Raw genomic sequence first — 27206 nt, 5'->3', positions numbered from 1 at the left:
ATTGCAACTGACAGAGCAGAAAGGCTCAGAAAAAGCACTCCTTCCCTTCCCATAAATAATTCACCTCCCATTACAGTTCATAAAATGTTTATATTAAGAAATAATTCAATTTTGCATTGAAAAAAAAAAAAAAAAAACAAACCCCAAACATGCTAGCCAAGAAAAAAATCAACTCAAAGGAGGATGGGAAAATGATTGCTTGGAAGCTGTCATTCAGCTTTTCAACCATAAACCCAGCACTGCCAAGCCCACTATTAACCCATGACCACAAGTGGCACATCCACACACTTTCTGAACTTCCATTTAGTGTTTTCCAGCCAGGCAGGATAGGTTCAGTGGTCCCACGTTAAGCTCTGCTGTCAAGCAATGATGCTTGATTTCAAGTTTTTCATTTTGATTTCAAGTCAACATGAATCTGAGGAGGCTGTGAGCCCACTAACAGGTCATTTGTCTTGGTTGCAAAAATACACAAGGTCCAACATGGGGTAAGACTCCAACAGCTGGACCCCAACATGGGATGGAAGACTGAGAGCATGGCAGGGAGAAGAGAGGGTAGTGGGATAATGATTGATGATCACCAGAAGCCATCAAAATAATAGAAATCAAATGTCACCACACACATGAAGACAGCTTTTATTAAAATTCTAATTGCTTGATCCAACCTATGCCCTGGGGAGCATAAAGAAAAGCTAGCAGCGCCAAGGTCATTGCAAATAAAAAAATCAATGCAAGATAATGAGTGAAAATGATTTTTCTTTCTCCTAGATTCACAGAGAGGGACTGTGGAGATATCCTCTTGACATCTCCAGAGATGCACAATATCCCTTGGACTTTGTCCAGCAATGCACTTAATACATTTTTAACTTTTGACATCCAAGTTTTTCTCGTCCTGGCTGTGGCAACAGCAGGTTTGAGCATCCTGACCCACTGTTACATTTCATAGATGCAAAGATCACAATCCATCTCTCTCTTCCAAAACCATTCCTGCAATGTCTGCTGCACTCCTGGCCTCTCTAGTGGGTGTCCTCAGAACCTTCTGTGGTCCATGACTGCTGAATAAAAAAAAAAAATCTACCCAAGTCTTGACTAATATGGAAGGATGTCATGTCCTTTCCATGTATCTCAGGACATTACTTGCCCCAAAGTATTTTGTTTGGAGTGCTTTTGTTCTTAATTTATTGTTTTTAAAAATAAAGTAATAATTGCTGACATGTGATTTGTGATTCCCTGCAGAATTGTTCCTCCACCAGCTGTTTCCATCTGCAGTGGCACCACTGCTGATCCCTACCTCTACCCTGCCCTCACCTCTCCTGGACTGCTGCTTCTTTGTTTCAAGCCATTTCTTCAATATGTCAAGATATCTTTGAATTCCAATTCATGCAAAATTATTAAGTCAAACATAAGTGAAGCACTCAGCAAAGATTACATGGATGAAATATGACTCTGGACAGACTCTGAGGTGGGAGGGTCCTAATGCCACATTCTGCCCTTATAAATCTCTTACCTGTGTGAAAAATGCATATATTATGATTGGCGTTTTTGCAAATATTAAATTGAATACTGTATGTATTGTTATATTGATTAGAAGTGCCATATTAACATTTTAATAGTAATGTGTGTGCAAAGTGATGCAAGGTCTACTTTTTGATCAAAAAGAAATTACTATTTGAAGGAATAGTTTGCCATATGTCTTGGTTTGAAAAGACAAGTGTCTGCTAAGAAAGGCAGGAGCCTCCCCTGAAATGGAAAATGTAAAACCCTCTCTCCAAATTCTTATAATTTTGAAATTAAAGGGCTCTCAGGCAAAGATATGGGAGCAGGAATAACAGTTCCTTATTAGGGAAGAAAATAAGATAAAGAATGCAGTAGTTACAAAAAAAAAACAAAAAAAAACTACTGACAGAGTCAGAATACGACCTGACACCCTCAGTCCTATTGAATAGTGGCTGCAGTGCTCCTGCAGTGACAGATGTGCTTCTGTTGAAGCAGTGATCCTGTAGAAGGGTGTAGTTTTCCTCTGAAGGTCCAGTGGTGGTGTAGATGGCCTGGCTGTCCTCTGGGAATCCAGTGGAGAAGGCTGCTCTAGTATCCCAAAATCTCAGATTATATCCAGGTAGGAATGCTTGGCTCCTCCCCCTGGGTGGAGCATCTCACAATGGGATGATATAATTTTTATCAGTCATGCTGTGGCACCCAGTGGCCCATTAACAGAAGATATCTCCCAGATGGAGGATTGGTTAGTGGAAGAGATAAAGAAAACTGCCCAATTAACAGAAGATAACTACCCTACCCTAACAGATGGCAACAGAATACACACTTATCTTGCAATCCAGGACACCATATTATGAGCTATTAAACAAAACAAAGCAGTTATTAACAGAAAGCAAAATGTGTTTACAATAGAAAACCTGCAATGCTGGTTTTGGGGAGAAGAAATGAGTTGGAACTTGGTGAACAGCCCACTTTGTGTGTGTAGTATTCCAGTAATATAAAAAAATAAACACAATATATAAAATATATTAATCTACAGAAATAAATAATATATAATTACAATTTATTATATATCCTTCCAATGTCCTTTATATATATATATATATACACACACATATATATGCATATATATATATATATAAAGGACATTGGGAGGATATTCAGAATATTGAGTTATACATCAAGAGAAATAAAAATTCCATTCTATAAAACTTTCTTAAAATTGCCCTCTCCCTCCTGGCTGGTGCTGACTATGATAGCAGAGGACCATCCCTGCTCTTCCTCCAGTGGGACAAAGCTTAGCCAAAGATACCATATGAATATAAATACACATATATATACATATACACATATATATATATAAATACATTCAGCTCAGAGCAAAGAATAATGAGTTTGAGGCAAGATTGAGTGCAGAAGTACTTAGAAAGCTTGTTTAAATGGTAGGAGACAAGAAAAGGAAAGGTAATGCTCTAAATGTAAATATAGACATATTTATAACAATCTATGTCTTAGTGATTTATTTGAAAAAAGAAAGGATGGGTAATCTAAATTAGTTGATCTCTCTCCTCTTTAGTGACTTTGTGTTACAGTGGTGGCTTGAAGCCACCAAGTAAAGTGGCACCTGCCCTACAGCATCAGCTCCTGCATCCTAAAGAAACTGGTGATCTTACCAGACACAGAAGTGTGTGGAAAGGGAGGAGGAGAGATGTTTGACATATCCTTTGACACAATAACTGATTTAACAGACAAAAGAAATGTGAAAATCTATTTGGTTTCAGCAAAGCATTTCATACAGGACCATAGGAGAAATAATTAATTAAGCCAGTGAATATGAACATCAGCAGAATGGGAAACCAGGCAAGGGAAATGACAGTGATGGATGTTGGAAGCCTGAGCTGCAGCCTGGAAGAAGGTTAGCAGTGTTTAATATTCTTGAGGTTGATTTTGGCACTAAAAAAGTAGGGCAACATTGAAGACACCTCCTAATGACACAACGTAATTGGGAGCACCAATGTGTAGAAGGATTGGGAAACCACAGAGGAAGGAGGGGATTGACCTTGACTGCCATGTTCAAAATGGAAGAAAGAGGAAGGATAGAGGGACATTTTGAGTTCTGACAACCATGGTCATCACCATGGCCTGCAGAGGAACCTTGGCTCTGACACCTGCAGCACCTCCTTCCCCACTGACCTTGGTGTCTCCATGTTATTTCCCTCACATGTTCTCACCTCCTCCTTTGCTCTGGCTACAAAAAAAACTGTACCTCACTTTGTTTTGATTTTCCTCTTAAATCTGTTATCACAAAGGCATTACCAACATCTCTCATTGGCCCAGGCTTGGCCAGCAGCATCTCCATCTTCAGAGCCATCAGGGCTTGGCTCTGCCAGACATGGTGGAAGCTTCTGGCAGCTTCTCATAGAAGCCACCTCTGTGGCCACCCCTTACAATCAAAAACCAGGGCATGCAAAACCAACAAAGCCTGTATCATCCATCTTCATGCTCTGTGTCTTAATAAACACTGGGGCCATTATTCATTAGTTACTCATAGAACCGATCCCTGTAGTATTAGCAGAGATTGTGTCTCCTCCTGCTACTATCAAGGTACATATCAAGTGACCACTGAGACAGAGCTCAGCCTTTGCCAGAGCTGCCAAACACCTCTCTGAACAGCCTTTTCTGGATGGAAGAAAACATTCTGCTCCTTCCCTTCCACCTGAAAAAATTGGATTCATCTGCCTACATGGTTACTTTAATAAACACTCTCACAGCTGAAACAACAAAGATTTTGAGAATGGTGTCTGCCCAGGAATGTTCTCTGGCAGTGGAGTCTGGGATAGCCCTCACTCATGCTATTAAACCTCTTTAACCTCTAAAACCAAGGTGGTTGCATCCAAACTGATTGTAGGAGTAAGTTCTTGCCTTGGGAGTGGGTGTTACCAAACTCAGTGTGAGAAGAAGGCTAGGGACAGTTCTAGGAACTGGAGTGTAGATGATGTTTCCACACCCAAGAACATGTCCTGAGACTCTTTAATTTACTAGTACAGACATAGCTATGGATCTGATCAGAAATTTCAGAAGGCAATGGAAAATTTCCCACCTTACAGCATAAGCAGTGTTATTAGCATTTTCACCAAGACAGGAGATGTCCTCCACTGGAGATTTTCAAGAATAGGTTAGATAAACAACACAGAATGGCTTGGGTTGGGAGGGACCTTAAAGCTTATCTTGTTCCACTCCCCTGCCATTGGCAGGGGCAGCTTCCAGCAGGCCAGGTTGGTCCAAGCCCTGTCCAACCTGGCCTTGGACCCTTCCAGGGATAAAGCAACCACAGCTTCTCTGGAAAACCTGTGCCAGGGCCACATCACCCTCACAACCAAGAATTTCTCCCTGATATCCCTTCAAACCTGCCCTCTGACAGTGGGATGCCATTCCCCCTTGTTCTGCCCCTCCAGACTCCTGTCCAAAGTCCCTCTCTGGCTCTTGGGGCCCCTTTAGTCCCTGCCAGTGGCTCTAAGGTGTCCCCAGAACCTTCTCTTGTCCAGTCTGAACACCCCCACCTCTCCCAGCCTGTCTTCAGAACAAGGAGGAGCATGAATTTCTTGCACTTTTGTATCTTGGTCCAGCCTTTCTGTGTGGACCTCCCTCCCTAAATTATCTCTGCTGGATCTCCGAAAACCAGGCAGCAAGTCTCCAGTGCTGACTCACTCATCTCTACAGCTACTACAAATTCTCATTTGCTCCACATCTTTAGTACCTCCAGGGTTTGCGATGAATGACAGAACATTAGCAACAGGCAATTCATTAATACTAGAGGCAGTCCAAAATTTTCCATTGAAGCTTTTATTGTCTTGTTTCCTCTGCTAGGAAAGGAAGTTGGTGGAGGAAAAAAGTAATTGGTTTGGTAAAAAAAAAAAATTTAAATCTGGTTTCACAATATTACTTCTCAGGGGGAAATTAATTTTCTTAGAACTCATTTTTATACCTTACAAAGGGGGTAAATGGTTCCTTTCAGTTTTGTATATTTTTTTCTTCAGGGAGTAAAGGTAACAAAAGAAGCAGAATGCAAGTCAAAGAAGAAGGGGGGAAAAACACCACCCAAGAAACACCTAATCCTGTAATTTCCCCATAATTTCCAGATAAAAATGGAAAGCATTCATTCATTCCTTCTTTTATTTTTCCCAAATGTGCTTGTAATTGTTTCACATCCACCAGCAAATGCCACTGTGAGCACATTTTGTTGCTTGTTCCCTCTGATCCCAAACCCCCAGAGTCAAGTCCAGCCCACTCCATCCTTTGGTGCAGCAGGGAGAAATGCTCTGCCCATCCCATCCAGAAGTTCAGGAGGAGAAATCCCCTCACCCAATACATAAAAAGCCCTCACAGAACTGAACAAGAAACAGCTTCATCCACCACCAGCAGCTCTCCACAGGCTTGTCACTGCCTGACTGAAGGATTCCCTGGTCCCTGGTCCTTCAGGGTCAACAGGCTACCCTAAGAAGCAGGACCAAAGAGAAGGGGCAGGGGGAGGGAGTGAAGGAGATGTAACCTGCCTCCCTTACCTATAAACTTGGGCAGTTCATGTGCTGGGGAGGGAAACTGAGGCAAGAAGCCCCTCAGTGCTGGAACTTTGCTTGACCATTGCCCGCCCAGTGAGAGCAGTGGGAATAAGTACATAAATAAATCACATATATAACTGAATAGTTACTAAATTATAGTTAATAAATATATCAATAATGCAAATACTACGAATAAGATAAATACTAGAAATATTGGAAATAAATCCCATTTATTCTGTAGGATCCCTGGGCACAGGGCAGACATCCACAGTCCTGCCATTCTGTCCTCACTTGAAGGTTCCTGGCTCAAATGCTAATACAAATAAATCCCTCATCCCTCTGGCTGGGAAGAACCTCCATCTTCCATGGACATCACCACCAGGCACCACCTCTGCACTGTACCTCTGTGTGGACCTAGGAGGAAGTCATGGGCACATGGTCTCTGTGATATTCATCTGTCTAGGTACACACAAAGGTTAAAAAAGAGAATTCTTCCCTTTAGCATGGACTTCCTCCATGACCTTGGGCTAGTCACTGACTCTATCCCATGCTCTCAGGTATTCCTCACATGGAAATAATACCCAGTGGGATGGAGCAAGCCTTAAAAACTAATGCTAGTCTGCTCTTTGGTTTCACTAAGGAATTGTTTCCCAGCCTTAGAAACACTGATTTGTAGCAGTGACAGAGGACTGTAAGGAAATTGCCCCCCCAGTGTGTGCTGATGGGGAGCCTTCATCCATGCACAAGGAAGAAAAGCCCCATGTGAGCCATCCTTGCTCCTCTGTAGCAAGAGGTCATTAGGAGGTAATTTCTGACCCATAAGGTTGCCCCAATAGGCTGTGAGTCCCCATCCCTGGAGATGTACAATATCCACCCAGCACATCAGCAGCCAGGTTCTTGGCAGTAATTAGGATTTAGAGAATTTGGTTTTTTAAAATAATCCAGACAATAAACAACGTTTAGAAGATGCCTAATTTGAACAGAAAATGAGAACAATTAGCCAAAACATCACTCATTAATTAATGAAGAGGCACTTATGTTGTATGGCTGAGCATCAGAGCAAACACTCCTGCAATATGCGGCAAGGAAGAAAATCATGGGAGTGGGAGAACACTTTCCCTAGTGGATAGAGAAGCCCTAAAATATTGTGAAAGCCAAAAAGCAACACAAAGAAAGCTGAGTCCTTCTAGTTCTTCTTTGGTTTAACATCCCTGCTAATCTAACCCCTTTCCTTAGGGAGGAATCCTAGCCCAGTCAGTGCCTTAGGAATTTGCTGGAGTAGACGGGAGGGATAGGAAGGTGAGCAATCTGCATTTAAATATGCAAATAAGTCCGATTCTCCTTTGTAGCAGTGGAAGAGAAGTGACACATCGACACATCGGCTCTCCAGTTCCAGGAGAGCTTTCTGCTTTATCCCTGCTATCTCCAGCACGAGCCCAGACCTTAGAAGGTGAGCAGACAAAAAGCTGAATCACAGTTCACAGTGGATTTAAGGGCCGTGTCACTCCCAGAGACCCATTTCTCAACACTCTCCAACCCTGCAAAACAGAGACCCCAAAAATCCCTGGCCACTTTCTTGTGTCTCAGCCAAGCACCACCATCACACCTGGATGCACCTGAGCCTCCAGCATTACCCAGTAAGAGTTAAGAACTGATGCCAAATGACAGCAAAAATCAACATCTCACTGCTTGAACTGTTTCCCACTTAGGGAAGGGGGAAAGCAGATGACTGTCAGCTTTGCTCAGTGGTTCAGAGGAGTCAAGTCCCTGCTGCATCTTAAATCCGCATGAATAATGGCCTGCTTGATGGCCAGGTGTCACCTCTAATCTCCCCAAGAAGGAAAATAAATCATTCAGAGGCATAAACAACTCAGCAGTCACACATATGGGGAAAAGCAAAACGGCTGCAATCACACTTTTTGTCATCACAGCTTTGCTCTATGCCACTTCCACCCTGGTCTGGGCAGTGGTGGTCTCTGCCAAAGAAAGTGCTGGAAAACACAACTGCAGCAAATCCTCCTTGCAAACGTATATGCAGGGCAACCACCCCACCACTTTTGTTTTTGCATTTCCAACACATCTAACGCCTTGACCTGCAGAGAAAACAACAGCAGCTCACTGCAAGGAGCTTCACAACCCAAATCCCAAACAAGGTGTACTGCTGAAGTGAAATAAGGACATCCATTTCTAGCTGGTTGGAGAGGTGCTGGCAGGGACAGAAGGATGTGTCATCCCCTGCTGCACTGCATTAAAACATGGCAGCATCTGAAGGCTGCCCCACCCAAGCGGCCTAGGATGCATGTCCCCCATCCTGGCGCATCCTCGGGATGCTTTGTCTTGAGCGTGGGCCAGCCTGAGATGCTTCCTGGGGTGCTCCTGCATGTGGGGCATCCCACTCGTGCATGGGCCCCCGATAATATGGTCAGGTTGCCGGTCCTTTGGGCTGGCTGCAGCATGACAGCCAGGGATGTGCTTGGAAAGGACCAGAGGTGGCCTGCACATTCCACGCAGGTCACCCCAAACATTACCCCTATGGAAATCCATGGTGGTGGATGTCTTTGAATTTTGGAATGCAAAATTTTTTTTTTTTGGGGGGGGGGGTGAAACAAAGACACAAAGACACTCAAACCTGCTGCCAAACCCAGCAAACCGCTAACAAAAACCGTCCATGTATTCAGTACCTGCACAATACCTACTGCCCCATCATCGATTCCCAGAGAGATGGGGAATTTAAGGACACCCCCCGGACAGGAAATCGGCAAGCCCCCTGCCATGTTTCACAGCCTCACTCCCAAGGTGGGATGCTCCTCCAGGGAAGCGCACAGGGGGACTGGAAAAGAGCTGACAAGGGGCTGGCAAGTTGGGGATCTAGATTGGGAGGGGAGGGGATGTGTCCTCTCACCTGTAGGACGAGCTGACCCCCGCCGCCACCTCCTCTTTGATCTGCCTGTTGACAGCATCGGCAGCCGCCCGGCCTCTGCTCGGCTCCGCCGGCTGCCCGCCCGCCTCCTCCGCCTTCATCCGACCCTTCTCCCTGCCATCCCCGGGCCGCACTGCTTTGGGATGCTCATCCTCCACCTCGGGGTGCTCCTCCTTCTTCTCGGGAGCGAGGTGCACCTTCCGCCGCTTCTCCTGAGCCGGTTTCTCCGGGGGAGCGCGCTCCAGGGCCAGGACGGGGGAAGGTCCTGGTTTGGGGATCCAGGGATGGTCGCCCCGCTTGGGGATAGGCCAGGCACGGAAATCCTTCTGGTACTGCGTCTCCTTCTCGAAGGGAGTGTCCGAGGGCTGGTACTCGCTCTTGGGCTTGCAGCTGGGCTCCGGCCGCTGCACCTTCCACGGCTTGTAGTCGTGCCGCATGACCGAGTCGGCGGGGGGAGAGGCGTGCGGGGCCGGGCCGGGCCGGGCGGCTCCGGGAGCCGGCTCGGCTGCTCCGGCCCCCGCGGCCGCCTCGCCGCCGGGCTGGGTCTCGATGGGGGCCGCGGGGCGCGGCGGGGCCGCGGCGGGATGCTCGGTGGCCTCCGAGTATTTGGTGAAAACGAGAGGGACGGCGATGTCCGCCTTGTCCAGCTGGTTCCAGAACCGGGCGATGCAGCAGGCACGGGTGATGCAGGGCCACGCCATGGCGGCCCCGCGCCGGGAGCGACCGCTCCGCGCTCCGAGCCCCCGCTCCGCTCCGCGCCCGGCTCGGCTCCGCCCCGCGCCGGGGGCTGGGCGAGGGGCGAGGCTTGCACGAGCACGGGCAGGGCACGGACACGGGCACGGACACGGACACGGGCAAGGCACGGACACGGGCAGGGCAAGGCACGGACACGGGCAAGGCACGGACACGGGCACGGACACGGGCAGGGCACGGACACGGGCAGGGCACGGACCTGGGCAGGGCAAGGCACGGACACGGGCAAGGCACGGACACGGGCAGGGCACGGACACGGGCAGGGCACGGACCTGGGCAGGGCAAGGCACGGACACGGGCAAGGCACGGACACGAGCAGTACACGGACACGGGCAGGGCACGGACACGGGCAGGGCACGAACACGGGCAGGGCTCGGACATGGGCAGGGCACGGACACGGGCAGGGCACGGACACGGGCAGGGCATGGACACGGGCACGGACACGGGCAAGGCACGGACACGGGCAAAGCACATGCACACGAGCAGTACATGGACACGGGCAGGGCACGGACATGGGCAGGGCACGGACACGGGCAGTACACGGACACGGGCAGTACACGGACACGGGCAAGGCACGGACACGAGCAGCACACGGACACGGGCAGGGCACGCACACGGGCAGGGCACGCACACGGGCAGGGCACGGACACGGGCAGGGCACGGACACGGGCAAGGCACGGACACGGACAGGGCACGGACTCGGGCAGGGCACGGACACGATCAGGGCACGAGCACGGCACGGACACGGGCAAGGCACAGACACGGGCAAAGCACGGCACGCACACAGGCAGGGCACGGACATGCATGACACACCTGCACATCCACACGTGTGATATGTGGTTATGAGTGTGCCCACACCTACACAGCTGCACACACATGTGACATTGGCGTTATGTGTGCCCACACCTGCACAGCTGCACACACGTGTGACATTGGCTTTATGTGTGCCCACACCTGCACGGCTACCCACTTGCACGGCCACACAGCTCACACGCACGTGAGACTTGGCTGTGTGTGTGCACAGACCTGCACAGCCACACAGACTTGCAAACACGTGTGAAACACACCCATACATGTGTGCATACGTATGCTTGGTCACAGGCCTGCACACACATGTACAAGGTACTTGTGTGCGCTCACGTGCAGGATCACAGAAACATGCACATACACATTTTAAAAAGCCCATGTGTGTGTGCACACAGCTGCACTGCCACAGAGATCCATAGCTGCACACCTGCACACACATGAGACAACACATCCACGTGGCCCATGTGTGCACAGACCTGGACAGACACACCTGCACACACATATGCCAGACAGGCAAACCCAATAAACACTCCTCTGTGTGTGCACACATACATCATCACACACCTGTACACATGTGGGCAAGTCACATACACGCATGTGTGGACACACCTGCATGATTGATCACACACATCCCCCACATATGTGCAGGGTGACCACGTGTGCAAACATGTACATATGTGGTCACACACACACCTGCACGCACACATAAGAAATGCATGTGTCTATGTGCATACTTCTGCACAGTCACACACAGTTGCACACATATGTGGAGACATGCCCATATATGTGTGCATGTACCTGCACGAACACACACCAGAGCACAAACATGCAAGAAATGCCCATGCATGTGTGCAGACACACAAATGCTTGGTCATATACCTGCACACGTATGTGCAAGGTGCCCATGTCTTTGTGCACACGCATGCACAGTCATTCCCACCTGCATACACTCATGCAGAGGAGTGCAAACACACAGGCAAGACACACTTGCACCTGCACTGGCATATGTGCACATGCACACACATGTCAACTCACACACAAAACCACACATTTGAACACAGACGCATGGACATGCAAAACCACACAAATTACATTCACACATGCAGGTTCTCATATAAGTGTATATGCAGTGCACACTGACATTTGTACACACGTGTGTACACACACATGCCTGCGCATACATGCAAGCACATCCAAACACATGCACGCATACTCAAACCTGTACACATACACAAAATCCACAGAATCCACAGAATTCACAGAATTCACAGAATCACTAGGTTGAAAGAGAACTTCAAGGTCATCAAGTCCAACCCATGCACTAACACCTCAAATAAAACATGGCACCGAGCGGCATATCCAGTCTTTTTTTAAACACTTCCAGTGATGGTGACTCTGCCACCACCCTGGGCAGGCCATTCCAGAGTTTTATCACTCTTTCCATGGAAAACTTTTTCCTAATATCCAAACTTTATTTCCCTTCCCTTCAGTCACCCCTGTAAACACATTCACAAACATGCACATGAACAGCTGTGAAAATGCATCCCCATGCTCATACATGCACAACGGTATGCACACCTGCATTCTCATGTGCAAGCACATGCATGCACACAGACATAAATATGAACATGCACACACATATGAACACACACACAGCTAGACGTGTCTGTCCACTCATATGTGCACATGATGCATATGCACAATTGCATGCACAAGCACATTCCTCTATGCACATGCATGCACACATATGCACATGTGCACATAGACACAGATGCACATACACATGTCCAATCTCGCAAATGTGCACATGCTGTACACATGCATGTGAACACGTGAACAGATAACAACACCCATGTGCAGACAGACATAAACACAACGTGTGTACTCCCATGTGCATGCATTCATGCACAGATACTTGCTCATATGTGTACACATAGAGGAGCTGCCCATCTGTGTGCACACGTATGCCCAGACACACACACACACCCTACACCCACACATTTTATTATTTCCTTTTGCCTCTTTTGCAGTTGCAAACCCAAACCAAAACACCTCCCACCGTCTCCTGCTGATGGCTTCTTCTGAAATCTGATTCCCAGGGTTGATTCACAGCCCCAAATCCCACCTTCCTTTCTAGCCTTGCCTCCACCTTCACCCCATCCATCGTGCCAGCCCTCCAATCCTTCCACCATCTCTCTGCTTCTCCATCCTGCCATCAGTCCCTCCCTCACTCCATTCCTCCTCCTGTTTCTCCATCACTTCATTCCTCCATCACTCTATTACTCCATGCCTCCATCTTTTCATTCATCCCTCCTTTCGTCTCTCTCCATCCCTTCATCCCTCCATCCCATTCTCCCACTGTCCCTCCATCACTCCCTCAACCCCTCCATTCTTCTCTGCATTTTTATCTTTATTCCCTGATGCCAATAAAGTCCATTTGCACCCCAATCATATCCACACTTGAAGCACTCCAGTCTTTGTCAGCCTTGCGGCACTGCCAGCATTTCCACCGGGAGCAGAACTCAAATAAAACCAGTGAAATCCACACACCCAAATGCTTCTTACAAAGAGAAAAGGCAATTCCCACTCATCAGTGACTGCAGCTGCTCGGAGTGCAGTGAAAAGCAGGATTATCCCTGTGGGGATTGTTTCTCTACTACAATGCTTTGTATTCCCTTATTGATTCTTAGGCCCTCAGGATTTTGGGCTTGGTTTTGGTTTTCTTCTTTACTTCTCTTTGCTTGGAATGGCTTAATTTCATTATTACCTATAGGCAAATTGTGGAAGCTCATTTTATGGATGGTATTGGAGCACCCAGTTCTGGGGATGGATGGCTCAAAGAGCTGCCTTTGGAAAGAGAATAAATAAATATCAACTAGAAGTGGCTTTACATAGACATTACTTTTTCTTCCAGAACTATGTAATTCCTGCTATTACATCCAGTGCAATTAAAAGTGAGGATTGCAATGAAAGATTTAGGAAGCTCCTCTTAGAATTTTCTAAGTTGGGACCCAAGCCATAGTGTTCTGGGGCAAGAATGCACTGTGTATTACCTTTGTAAGTGTGTGGTGTACTCTGTACATCCAGGAGAGATGTGCTCATCTCTGCTTAGGCTGGGCTTTGAAACAGAATCACAGAATAATTAAGGTTGGAAAAGTCCCCTAAGGTCACCGAGACCAACCATTCCATCAGCATTGCCAAGGCCACCACCAAATGTGTCTGTGAAAAACACGTTCACTCTCCTGTGAAAATTTAAAAAGTTTAATAAAGGACGATAGGAGACAAGGACCATAGAGCAAAGGTTATTATGGCTGGGTGCATCGTGGCACTCAGCCAAAACCACACTGTTCTCTTCGGAGATACCGCCTTAAATACATTTCCCCTTACATCAGACTGATGCATATTCATAGACCCTTATGCATAATTAACATTTTCCCAGACTAATTTACATATTTTACATGGCCCCTCCTTGGGTCCACCTTTTTAGAGCATGCATATTCCTTGGTTATGGATTTGGTCCATTTTTATAATTATTGTCAGTTTTGGGCCTTGGTCCACTCTGCCTTCAGACGGTGAGTCTGAAGTTGGCCTATCTGTAACAGGAATACTCATCCTATGTTCATTGGATGTTATCCCATCCAAGCAGGCATTTTAACACAAGCATAGCTATTTCACTACTATGTCTAAGCTTAATTAACAACAGAAATAAAAACTATATCTTTATGACAAAGTTACTTTAACATTACACATATAAAATCCATTTTAACATTTGTGAAAAGCCAATATTACAATATGCAATATTGAAATATTACATATTACAATATGTAATATGTATAATATATTTGGCACATATCTATAATATGTCCCAAATGCCACATCTACATGGCTTTTATATCCCTCCAAGGATAGGGATTATACCATTTCCTTGTGCAGCCTTTGCCAATCCTGTCCATGAAGAATATTCTGTCTAAACCTCTCCTGGTGCAACTTGAGACCATTTCCTCCTGACCTGTAGCAGAGCCCAACCTCCACTTGGCTCCAACCTCCCTCCAAGGAGTTATTATGAATGGAGCTGAGCTTAGACAAGTCCTGCCTTTGACTCAGGTTTCTGGCACTGCTCTGTTTGGGGCAGCCTGCACCCAGATTGCTCTTGTTTGCAAGCTCTTAATAATGGCTGATTAGGTCTATTATAAAATTAATAATTTATTGAATAGACACAAAATTAACAGACATAAGTCTTTGAACAGACTACTTACTACACAGGATAAAACAAAACACCTAGTTGTTGCGCTGTGCCTTCATGATTTACCCCCAAACCCGATTCCTCCCCTGAAGATTTCCTCCCAGGTGGGTCGATCATTCCTCCTTTCCCCACCCTGACCCTGGCAGCACTGTCTGTCACTCCTGGCATTCCAGAAGGGCATTGAGTGATTTGGCAGATTTAAAAGGTGCCCTCCACCCCCGGGGGAGCATTGGGCCATCCAGGTGTCCTTTGTCCCCTGAGACCTCCTCTCCTGTACCTGGTTGGTGCCTCCCTACCCCTTCCCCCCTTCCATCCCCCAGGTAAAAGAGAGGGGAACCATGTGGTCTGGGAGTTCTGATGGAGCAGGGATTGGATTTGGAGCCTGCAGACCAGAATAAAAGCTCTGGATTAAAACCCTCCATCAGAACTGACTCCTTTCCTTCACCATCGCCTTTAAAGCCTCTCTGGCAGAGGAAAACCTCTGAGGGAGGGGACCCTGAATCTCCATGCCACTGCCACCTGAGCTCCAGCATGTCTGGCCTTGTCTCCATGCTCCCAGCTGGCCAAAAGTGTCTCTGGGGTGAAGCACCACAGTTGCTGCCATTTGGTCCAGCAGCAGGGGCCAGACAAGCCAAGTCCCATCCCGTTCTCAATACTGGTAACACCTATACCTAGTAGATAAAATGTAGTGCACAATAAAAAGGTACCTATATTACAGCTAGCTAAGAAATAGTATAGATTAGGATTCAATGTAACTTGCCACCAAATTGATGGTGGAGTACACACAGAATTCTTTCACTCAGTTTTCAGGAAAGTATCCACAGAATTTGCATCTTAACTCTAGGGAGAAGTCCTATACATTTCCAAGGTGTGTGTAGGAGGCTTCTGCCTCTGTGAAAGTTTGTGTAGTTTTTATAGTTGGTAAAGTGAAGTGTCTCTCAGTCAGGAACTCGAGCTTATCTCCCCCATCTTGTTCCCAAGGCCAGTTGTTTATTGGGAATTCTACCTGCCAGAGAGAAATAACTCACTAGCTAGGCAAGCTGGCCTGGGTTATCTCATCAATTCATGTTGGGGTGGAGGGGGAGAATATCTGGAGCTATTGCACCATCTGATGGATAGAGCAGATAAGCTCTACTGTGGTAAGGGGGGAAGTCCTGCCCAGGAGTTGAAGACAGTGAGAAGGTTCCCAGTTTTCTCCAGGTGGAAAGGCGAAAAGGACCCTTCTTTTCTCCTGGTTGAACCCCCCATATCCCTCAGCCACTCTTCATGTTCTGGACCCTTCCCCAGCTCTGTTCCCTTCTCTACATGGTCCAACTCCTCAATGTCTTTGTCAGAGTAAGGGGCCCAGGACTGTCCCCAGGACTGGATGTGCCACAGCAGGGCCCAGCACTGTGAGATGCTCACTGCCCTGGTCCTTTTGGACACACCATTGCTGACAAAGGTGAAATGCCCTTGTCCTTTTGCCCATCTGGGCACACCTAGGATCATGTTTAGCCACTCTCAACCAGCAGCCCTTGGTAGTTTTCAAGCAGCAAAGATTATAGAATCATTATGAAATTGCTGTTGTCAGACCCCAGCTCTGTGTTTCCATGCACACTACATGTTAACAGCAAAAAGCTTTTGCATTTGTTATAGATGAGTAATGGGATGATTGGCTCTTACAATTAAGGGAATAATATTGTGTGTATGTTAAGAGAAGCTTTATTGATGTATAGTTATGTTATTGTGGTTTGTTGTTTAAATGTCCTCTATTTTCCCCATAGTCCCCTTTATTGGTAGAGTATTTAATATATGTATGGAAAGAGGAACAAGGAAAATTGGAAAAGAATGACCTTATGATGGAGACCCAAGGTCTGCAAGGAAGATGTGCAATCGGATCAAACTTTCTTACTGGTAAAGTTCAAGATTGTGTTTATTTTTAAATATTCTCAATAATTTCATTTATTTTAAAGCTGCCATGGTCTTTTGTGAGAGTGTGAACCCAGTTTTGCTCTGAGAACTGCTGCCCACAGAGGCCCTGCACATGTTTGTGGACTTTCCTGCAGAAAACCTTTCAAAGTGTGTTGGGAAGGACGAAAGTTTGACAAGAAAGTCTCACAGATATGTATATTTGGCAGAAAGATTTTTGAATGTAGAATCTGAAGCAGGAATAGAAACGAAAGCAAGTTTTGATACAGAGGAAAAGAATTGCTGAGCCAGTTTTACTGGATAACTAAGAAGGCAAAGGATATGTTAGAAGGAGTTTTTATGGCTTCGAGCAAAGGATAAACCCACCCCCAAAAAAAGTTTTTACCAAGCAGAAAGATTTCACAAGCAAACAAGTCTGCCGATGTTGCAAGTAGAAAAAAGGTCTCAGAATTTTCCACAGCAAGAAAACTGAAAAACAACTTCTAGCTTAAACTGTAACATACTAACTTTCAGTGATTAGAGAATAGAAACATGAATATGGTAATTAGACTAGTTACGATAGGCTATAGGTAAAAGTAAAGGTATAGATTGTGTTATTATATAATTATATTATATTATTTTATATATATATATATATATAATATATATAATCTATATATTTATATATATATAATTATATATTATATAATACAATAAAGAAAATATATTAAATGGTCCAAATATAAATTTTGAGAACAAAAAAAAGCCACTATAAAAAAAAAAGTCAGTGCCATGCCTGGGATTGGCCCTGGGTGAGACACAGGTTTGACCATGCAGGAGAGGGTCTCCTGTGTTCACACCTATCCTGCTCAAGCGCTGTTTATACAGTTTATTTTGCCCGAGGCAGGGATTTTGGTGAGGGCTTTTCTTCCCATTCAAAGTCTCACATATTCATAGAGTCTCTTTTCTCTGCTGAGTTGAACAAAACTGTGTCTGAAAGCGATGTATGCCAGAGGGTTACTGGAACTCCACATTGAGATGTGTCTTCTTGATGGCTCTGGCTGTTTCAGTCTGAGATATTTATCAAGTATTCATCGCCTGGGTGTTCCTTGATTACCTTCGAGAAGCACTCATCTTCTAGCTGGCCATGTCCATTCGTTTGCAAATTAGGTCCTTTTCTCCCTGCTGCCAGCTGCGGTTTTGAAATTCTGTGAAGCAACCTTCCCATCCCCAGCTTGAGTGCTTAAGAAAACTTAGAGGAATATTTCTGACCAATATAACGCATTTCATACATCTATTTCTCACAAGCACGAATTATCTAAAATGCACATAACAGAGTGGATCTTCTGTATTAAGATGCTCAGTAAAGAAAAGGCAAAGCCAGAGCCGGACCACACCTGCAGCTCCCTCTGTGTACAGTGCTCAGCTATACACCACCCCATAAGATGCAGGAAAACTCTATTTACTCTGGCTGTTTCAGGCACTCCCTCTGCTTTGCAGGACATGTCCTGGCACCAATCTCTCCTATCTCTAACATCCATCACCAGGGACAAGAGAATATGACAACACTGCAGGTGACAATTTAAAGGGGAGTTTTAGTGGCCTCTCACATCTTAAATCATTTTATAATCACGCACAGCTTCTGCCTGGTGGGTTCACAAGGTTCAGCGTGGTGTGTTCACAAGGTTCAGCCTGGTGGGTTCACAAGGTTCAGCCTGGTGTGTTCTCGTTTTCCTTGCCAAATGTGCTTATGATTCATGTATGTTGTGAGAGTGTTTTGAGGCTAAATGGGACAGGAGCCAAAGCAAATCCGTATCAGAGTGCTGCATAAAGAGAACAACTGAAGTGCATAAAAAGAAAATTTGAGCAATAAATCAAGTGCTCTAAAAGACATGAAATTCTTTAATGAAAATCACTGGCATAACACAGCCAGAATCAGAAGTAGTGATTTTGTAACAGGTAGACAAGGAAGTAAGATTTGAAAGAATTTGTATTAAAAAAACCCCAAACCCTAAAAATCCACCAGGCAGAAGTGAGCTTCTCTCACACTCAGAGCTGGAGAGGGACAAAGACCAAGCTTGGTGAAATGGTATCACATAGGTTTGGGATGCTAGAAAGGAGGAGAACCTCCCTTGGGAGGAACACTTACTACTGAAGGTGTGATGGGTCAGAAAGATATGGGAATTTGAGAATCCACTGTGCAACTACCAAGATGGTACATTCAGTTTTCTTCTGATAATTTTGGCTACTGGAGGGTAAATTAGTCTAGGAACTAATTTATTAGGAGCTAATATAAGCTCTAGGAGCTAATATGAATGAATGAGAGGCTTTAGGGTAAATAAAAGGGGATTTTCTATGATTGAGAGAGGAGCAGTGATCTGAAGAGTGCTTATAGTTCTTCTGCTGGAGCACTAAGTTCCACTATATGTGATGGGGCTTTAGCAAGGAACTCCACAGGTCCACTTCATGGCCAGCTGTGCAGTATCCTGGCATCCTGTATGAGCCACTGCATTGATCCTTGCTTATCTTCCTGCAGATCCTCTGAGTTAGGCTTTCCCAGCCCTGATCCTGGATCCTGGGAGTGTTCATGTGCATCCTGTGAAGTGACATGGGCATGTCTTACCCTGGTGACTTGAAAAAACCCACAGTTCCAAGACTCTGGGCTTACAAGTTCCTCCTCATACTCTTGAGAGGGACATTGCTCCATTGAATAACAATGGCCACTGACAGAGGTATTACAGAAGATTATTGAGAGATTAAAGGAGCTTAATTTTCCCAAACTAAATGCAAGCCATAGGAGATTGAACAAATGACTGTATATAATTGAAAAGGGAAAAGCCAAGGGGAATGTAGTTGGAGCTTTGTCATGGCCCAAATGTGTGCAAATGCCTGAATGGGTTAGGAAGTAAGACTGATTAAGGTATCAGGATATACAGAGATCAGAGCTCAGTGTTTGGGCACATCTGAATGGGTTAGCAAACTCAGAGACACAGCTCTGCTCTTCCCTAAAACAGGAAGGAGGAGGCTGGGAGGGATGGACACCTTCTTACTCTATGGAACTTCCTGATAGGAGGGTGGGGACAGGAGAGGGTCAGTCTCTTCTCACAGGGAACAAGAGACAGGATCAGAGGAAAAGGCCTCAAGTTGTGTCAGGGCAGGTTTAAATTGGAAATTAGGAAAAAACTTTCACAAAAGGGTTGTCAAGCCCTGGAACAGGCTGCCCAGGGCTGTGGTGGAGTCCCCATTACTGGAGGGATTTAACAGACATGTGGATGTGCCACGTGGGGACATGGGTTAGTGGTGGCCTTGGCAGTGCTGGTGGAATGATAAGACTCCCTGACCTTAGACATCTTTTCCAACCTAAATTATTCTGTGATTCAGAGATTTTAAGTCACAGGTTCTATTTTATCTACACTCAGCAAAGAGATGCATCTCTTTCAGTTTGTCCTGCATGGAAATCTGTGATTCCTCTCTTATTTAAGCAGAAGTTTTCAAAGTCCTCTATAAGTATTTATTTTTCTCTCCTTAATTAAGAAAGTAGGAATACAAAAAGCAAATTATATAACCACAGCAAAGCAGGACATAAATATTTATTACCCAGATGAACATTGCTTAACTCCTTGGTCAGGTCTTCCAAGGACATGACTTGATAATAAATCCAGAAGATGAGGCTTCTTTGTCATAATAAGCCACAAACAAAAACCTGTAACTCTGCAATGCAACTGCTTTGAAATTAAGCAATACAACTGCTCTAGGGCTTAGCCTGAAGTTTCTGGGGGCAGAAAATGCTTCCCACATGTCTAGGTGTCCCCAGGGCACAGGTGTGACTCTTTTAAGTAGTGAAAATCAAGAGTTCCTTGGCATGTCAAGTCTCCAGCAAGAACAAGAGTGCTGGATAGAAAACACATTGAAGCATCATCACTGGACCAGAGATGTCCTGCAACAATTTTTCACACTGGACCAGAGATGTCCCTGCAACAATTTTTCACAGAGTCACAGAATTGTTACAGTTGGAAAAGTCCTGCAAGACCATTAATTCTGAGCATTCCTCCAGCACTGCCAAGCCCACCAAGTGCCACATGCATGTTCAATCTCTTCAGGAATGGGGGCTTCACCACTGCCCTGGGCAGCCTGTTCCAGGGCTTGAAAACTGTTTTAGGGAAGGAATTTTCCCTAATAACCAATCTAACCTCTTCTTGGTCCCACCATCCACCTCTCTGACAATGCTGCTGTCACACAGTCCAGGAAGACCAGGAGGCCTGCGCCCACAGATCTCCCCACAGAATTTTGGAAATCACTGATGGCTTCTCATCAGGAAACATCCTGTCTCCAGGTAACAGTGCTGAAATAATTAAAAACCTCCTTTGCTTTCTTGAAGCAATCAGGATAATGAGATGATTTGATTTTGCAATTAAGAGATGATTATTATGTGACTATTAAGAGAAGCTTTATTGATATATAGTTATGTTATTGTAATTTAGATGTCCTCTGTTCTCCCCATAGTTGCCTTTTCCCCCATTCTGTGTTGTTACCATCCAACAGCCTGTGTTATCAAGGACAGGTAAAAAGAAGGTGTGTGCACGTGTGCCCCTTCCATGGGGCAGTTAGGAATGCAAAAGTTTGTTGCTAAAGGGGCACAGCATGACAACACCTGACCCTCCAACCCAGTTACAAGACAGGAGTCTCCACCAATAAACAGCAAAGGAGATCTGACTGACAAACTTTGGGAGGGTCCAGGGTTGGCTGATGCAACCCCCAGGGGTATAAAAGACTGAGCATCCGTCTTGAAGGTGAACCCACCACGTGGCAGTCAGCCACAAAGGCAGTTCCCAGCACTGCAATTTTTTTCCTTATTTAGTCCTTTGTTGTATTTTTGTTAAGATTTTTAAAGTGAGCAGTTGTCTCTCAGAGGCTCCTGACATTCGCAGTAGAAGACAAAGGATGGGGAGAGATTTGAGTTAAATCTAAACCATATTTAGCTCAATTAAAGCAACCAATTCTTTTAGGAAGAGATCCCTTGGGGTTTCACCAGAACCCTGTTATCCTAGTGATTTGGGAAAACTGAGTCTAACAGATTCCTCATAGCCCAGCATGTTCCTAGGCCTGGCAAAGGGGAGGGATTATTTTTCAGATAGCATCTCTGATTTGCTTCTGCCAAAGGTTGCTTTTAGTTTTATCCTGTAATCCCTGGCTGTGGTGACCTTGGGATTTGAAATGCCCCTTAGATATGTGAGTGAAGCCTTTGTACATGGCTAGTCCTTTCACAGTGCTCATAGTTCAGTACGATCTGTTCACAGTATTGTTCTATATCCTGGTTACAATGAGACCTTTGGTTTTCCCAGCCCTCTGATGAGATGATTTTGTTGCTTACCTGAGGGACTTGTCAGTCCTTGAGGATTTTTCCCCCCAAACTTCTTTTTCCTACATAGTCAATTGCACATGGCAAGGCAGAGGCTCAGACTGCACACCTGCTTGGAGACACAAATGCAAATCAGGAGCAGTATTTCCTTTCTCTATACCTATATAAATTTGTGCAAGGATGCACATGGAAACTCAGATGCCCCATCCATGTCTTGGCAGAGACATGAGGCTCATGTACCCTGTGCTCAGCAGTGAAACACATTTGTGTTATCTCCCCACCTCCTAGGCTGAGATTGAAACCCATCCACATCACATCAAAACTTTTTTTTTTTGTGAACATTCTTGTCCCTTCCTGCTGTGCACAGGGTGATTTGTAGGTGAAGGGGGAAAATAAAACTGGCTTACCAGCATGAATGCCTCATTGTCTCTGCCAATATCCAAATACTGCAAAATTTGAAAGAGACGGGATCTTGAAAGCAGGATTGGGTCCTGAATGCAGTTTACTTTCCAGATTTGGGTGGAAGAAGCATGGAATTGTCACCATCTAGCAGTGCTGTGAGTCATGATGGTGTGACGTCCATGCCACCTCCCTCTCCTCCCTGTACAGAGTGGTGCTGTGTGCAGCCACCACTGTGACTGTACATTGCACAATCCCTTCTACTGTTACACTGGAGAGATACTGACTTTGCACTTTGCATTTGCCACTTGCTTCCTTCTCCTTGTGAGACGTGCTTGCAGAGCCCAAGATGAAAGTTGAGTTTGCTCCACTGTCTGTGCCACTGCAGAGAAGGCTTCAGACAGCATCAGTGGTTCAATGGATCTTCAGCTTCCTGTGTCTAGGTAAGAGAGATCCCTTTTTCCTTTTTCTGAGAGGCCAGAGAAGCTTTCCATAGAATTGCAGTATGGTTTGGGTTGGAAGGGACCTTAAAGATCATCCAGTTACAATCCCCTACATTTTTATGCGCTTCAATTGTTCTCTTTATGCAGCACTCTGATATGGATTTGCTTTGGCTCCTGTCCCATTTGGCCTCAAAACACTCTCACAACATACATGAATCATAAGCACATTTGGCAAGGAAAACGAGAACACACCAGGCTGAACCTTGTGAACCCACCACGCTGAACCTTGTGAACCCACCAGGCAGAAGCTGTGCGTGATTATAAAATGATTTAAGATGTGAGAGGCCACTAAAACTCCCCTTTAAATTGTCACCTGCAGTGTTGTCATATTCTCTTGTCCCTGGTGATGGATGTTAGAGATAGGAGAGATTGGTGCCAAGACATGTCCTGCAAAGCAGAGGGAGTGCCTGAAACAGCCAGAGTAAATAGAGTTTTCCTGCATCTCATGGGGTGGTGTATAGCTGAGCACTGTACACAGAGGGAGCTGCAGGTGTGGTCCGGCTCTGGCTTTGGAGATGGAGTCTCACCTACCTTTAGCCCAGGGCATCTCCATTCCTGCAATGGAGGAAAAAGGCTCCTAAGAAGATGTGGGGCTCCTACCTGATTTTTCCCCTTCATTTTCACTTCATTCCAGCTCTTGTCAGTGATCTGGGAGCAATGGGATGAGCTGCCATCCCCTTCCTCTGACTCTTGTCAGTGATTAACAAGGAATTAGTGCCTACCTTTGTGATGGCTTCCACTGCATTGTGTGTTTTTCCTAAAGAAACCCACAGTCCATTCCTATAAGGTCTTGGCCTGAGCTTTGCCATGCTGTTTTCACAGTGCCATAGCATTATTTCCTAAAAGATTTGTGTGTCAGGGGATATGTGTGTACAGGGTGTGGGGGAGAATGTGTACAGACAGCATGTGAGGAGATGTCAGCTGGTGGTCTGAGAAGAGAAGCCAGTCCACCTTTATGTCGTCAGATCCTGCAGAGATTTAAACATCTGCTCACATAGTCATTGTCAGTCATCTTGCTCTTCATGCCATCACAAAATGCAGGAGAAACTATCAAAAATGTCCCTGGATGGTCTCCGGTAGCTTAAGTTTGACTGAAAGGTGCTCTGGCTTCATTTGAGGATGCCAGGAGAAGAAGGTTTATCAGGTACCTTATTAATCAGCTTCCAAAACATCCTGGTTATCATTGCACAAGGGGTGTTTGACATGGAGCCACTGCCTGGGGCTCTGCTCCAAGTCAGTGGTGTTTTTTGGGGCTGTGAAATAACTGGTCTTGCTCTGGTTTGTACCACACCATAGTGCCTTTAGCATAATCATACAATCATAGGCTGGTTTGGGTCGACAGAGACCTTAAAGATCATTCTGTACCACGCCCTGCCACAGGTAAGGACACCTTCCACTGACCAGGTTGCTCCAAGCCCCATCCAACATGGCCTTGAACAGGGTTTTGGGAATGGGACAGCCACAGCTTCTTTGAGCAGTCTGTGCCAATGTTTTTGACTTGTTCTCACCACTTGATCAGAGCACGGTGGCACCAAGGAAGTGCATGGCTGATTGCCTATGCATGGGAATATTTACAGGTCTTATGCAACATCTAAACCAGGGTGGGTTTTTCCACTTCTCTTTCCTCTCTCTAGGTTTAGAGTTTTTGTGCTTTAAGTTGTTGCTCTGCTTGGTATTAGGAATAGGAAATAGAATTACCATGCTTGAGGAATGCTACTATTGGTGGAGTATTGGAGACTCTGCTTTTGTAGCAGTTTGAGGAAAAAACACATCAGCAAACTAAGATGCAGACAAAGTCACTGCTTGGTGGAGGACATCAGGTGCTGATGGAAATGACACACATGCTGTTTTGAATAGGCTGCACAGGGAAATGATGATGGGAGACACAGATGCACATTATCAGGGAGTGCAAACTGCCTGGAGGCATTTACAGCCCATCAGGCTGGCAGGTGACATCCCAGTGGTTCCTAGTTTTATGGAAATAAAAATATCAGAGGTAGGTTATCAGTGTAAAATGTCTGGGGCCATTTGCAGCCCATCAGGAACCTTCCTGAAATGCCTAATACCTAAGACCACCTTCTATATGTATACTCCCCCAGCCTTTTTTTCCCCTTGTAGCAATCAGTGGAATTCCTATGGAATTTATGGTTGTTCCAGTTGTTTCTTTCATGTCTCAGTATCCAATTTTATTTATCAGCAGACCTACAGTTTGTCAATCAGTGGAAGCTTTTCCATTGTTTCTTTTATCTCAGTGCTAGTTTTATCAACTAATTTGTTTGTAAAGTCAAATCTCTCATTCCTTTCATAAGTATCACTCTTCTGAACAACACCTTATCCCAGTTTGTGCAATTCAAGAGGCCAGGGGCCATTGCTGGTCACCAGGATGGATGAAGCTACCTTTTTTTAGAAGAGAGGCACCAAACAGCCATCCTTAGTGCCATTGTCTACTTGTGTTACAAACCCTGTGGGTCTCCCTGAGCAGAAGAGATCCCACCTGTGATCAACATTCTAGTGAAGAAGACATCCCACATGTGATCAACCTTCTGCCACCAGAGAACACCTGGCAGGAGGAGACACCTGTCAAGAGAATGGAAATCTGGCAAGAGCCATGCAGTCTTGGACACAGCTAACCAGAATGGGACAATTTGGAGTGCTCTATGATTCCCTCTCTGTCCCTGCATTTGCATTTCCTTCCAGAGTCCATGATTCAGTTGGGATGCAGCAGAGATGTGGTCACAGGCGATCCAACATTCTCAGCATGGATGCAGTTGGGCTTCTGGAGCTTCAACAATGTTTTCCAATAAAACAATTTGTACTTCTGGTTTTTCCCTTCTTGGTATTGGAAGCAAGCTGGCACTTGACTTTCCAGAGGTGGAAATAACTTCTAGAGCCAGCAGAATGACAGCAAATGGCCAGGAGGGAGGAATCCTCTGCAGTTGTAGGAGTTAATTGCAAACACAGGCTCTACGTCCTGCAGGGAATTGCAGCTTGCTCTGAATGAGGATGAGACCCAAACCCTCTCCTTCTCCCATGGCTGACCTTCAAGAGCTTATCATTTTTCCCAGGAAGAGCTTGATTAGTTGTTTGGGGTTTTTTGTGTGTTTTTGTGGGTTGTTTGTTTGTTTGGGGTTTTGCGTGTTTTGTTTGTTTGTTTTGTTTTAGGGCTTGGTTTGGGTTTCTTTTGGTGATACAATCTGAAACCAAAATGCTCTTAAGAGGGGCATTAGAAAGGTGATAACAAAACCTTATGAAGCAGTTCCAGCTGGTTTAGTTCATTTTACAAAGTTTCTTTAAGCCTGGAGCTTTCCACCTAAAATTTCCCAGTTTAACCACTGCATGAGCTAGATGCCAATAATGTTATTTTCATCCCATGAGCTGCCAAACACCCCTTGTTGCACTGTTATAACCCTGAGGCACAGAGCTCAGATTTTCAGTGGGGAGGATTTAGCTGTCAGCTGCTCTTTGTTGGGAGATAGGCTTGGGCTTCTGCTTCCAGAAGAGGGCTTCTGAAACACCCATTTGCTGCCCAGCCCTTTAGCCAGAGATCCCAGGAGCAGGGATTGCAGGCAGCTCGGTTGCTGTGGTTGTGCAAGTGCATCCCCTAAGAAGCCAAGAACTGTGGGGGGACTCATTTTTTCCTGCAGGATGCTGGGTGAGGGCAGCAGCTTGGCCCCAGTGCTGGCAAGGAGCTCTGCTCCAGCATCCCTTGCAACAGGCAGGCATTGTCCATACTGCCAGTTTTCTTGAGGATGCTCCTGACAAGAGCATGGAGACAAAAAGTTGTATTTATTTCAGGGGCTGACAGCTGCTGGAGGAGGAGTGCAAGTTTTAAGAATGGGTTGCAGGGCATGGAGTGGGGACCCTATTGCCTTCCCAGTACATGATCTGAGTACTGACCAATGCCCCCTTGTAATGGAGTGGAACCAGGCTACTGCAGAAAACTGAAATCAGTGCTGGTGCCCAAGCCTGCTGCACTTCTTCCTTCTGCCTCTCTCATTCCCACTCTCCACTGGGCATGGACACCTGTCCAGATACTCCATGCAGAACTATGAGTGCAGAGCTGAACCTTGGCAAACAAACCCAGTGTAGGGCCAGTAGATCCGGGCATGCTGCCTCTACAGACCCAGTGTGCCACACCCAGACTTTGAACCTTGGAGTCATCAGGGTTGGCTCAAAGGGCATGTGGTACCAGAATGATCAGGCTTCCTGGGCAGCTGAGTGTAGTCCACAGCCTGCCCACATCAGCTGTGCCCAAGGGTGCACTATCTGTGCAGGTGGCCACAAT

At 45.8% G+C, this 27206-nt stretch overlaps 2 protein-coding genes and 1 long non-coding RNA gene across 6 annotated transcripts in view; 1 reads left to right on the top strand and 2 right to left on the bottom strand.

Moving 5' to 3' along the window:
* The window catches only part of MAP6 (microtubule associated protein 6), a 41883-nt gene extending 32126 nt beyond the window's left edge, over nt 1-9757 (bottom strand). For 2 of the 4 annotated variants that reach the window (XR_014958182.1, XM_085590605.1), the window contains exon 1: nt 8953-9757. Coding sequence is in view for 3 of the 4 variants with exons in the window: in XM_085590605.1 (XP_085446731.1) it covers nt 8953-9671 (719 nt within the window). In the remaining variant the exon portion in view is untranslated. The remainder of the gene's footprint in view (nt 1-8952) is intronic. The other 2 variants (XM_021532424.3, XM_085590544.1) reach the window with 2 other exon arrangements.
* A 9193-nt stretch (nt 9758-18950) lies between these two features.
* Nucleotides 18951-22643, bottom strand: LOC146768577 (uncharacterized). The gene is made up of 3 exons (XR_014958126.1): nt 22427-22643; nt 22032-22128; nt 18951-19256 (listed from the first exon to the last, which is right to left on the bottom strand). It is a non-coding gene; the product is annotated as an uncharacterized LOC146768577 (long non-coding RNA).
* Nucleotides 22636-27206, top strand: part of MOGAT2 (monoacylglycerol O-acyltransferase 2) — a 28140-nt gene continuing 23569 nt past the window's right edge. The window contains exon 1 of the mRNA XM_021532463.4: nt 22636-22861. Within this exon, the coding sequence (XP_021388138.2) occupies nt 22768-22861 (94 nt within the window). The 5' untranslated portion in view covers nt 22636-22767. The remainder of the gene's footprint in view (nt 22862-27206) is intronic.

This window comes from Lonchura striata, chromosome 1, assembly GCF_050655825.1.
Source record: "Lonchura striata isolate lonStrDom1 chromosome 1, ASM5065582v1, whole genome shotgun sequence".
Classification (NCBI taxonomy): domain Eukaryota; kingdom Metazoa; phylum Chordata; class Aves; order Passeriformes; family Estrildidae; genus Lonchura; species Lonchura striata.
This window is presented reverse-complemented; position numbering and strand designations above follow the sequence as displayed.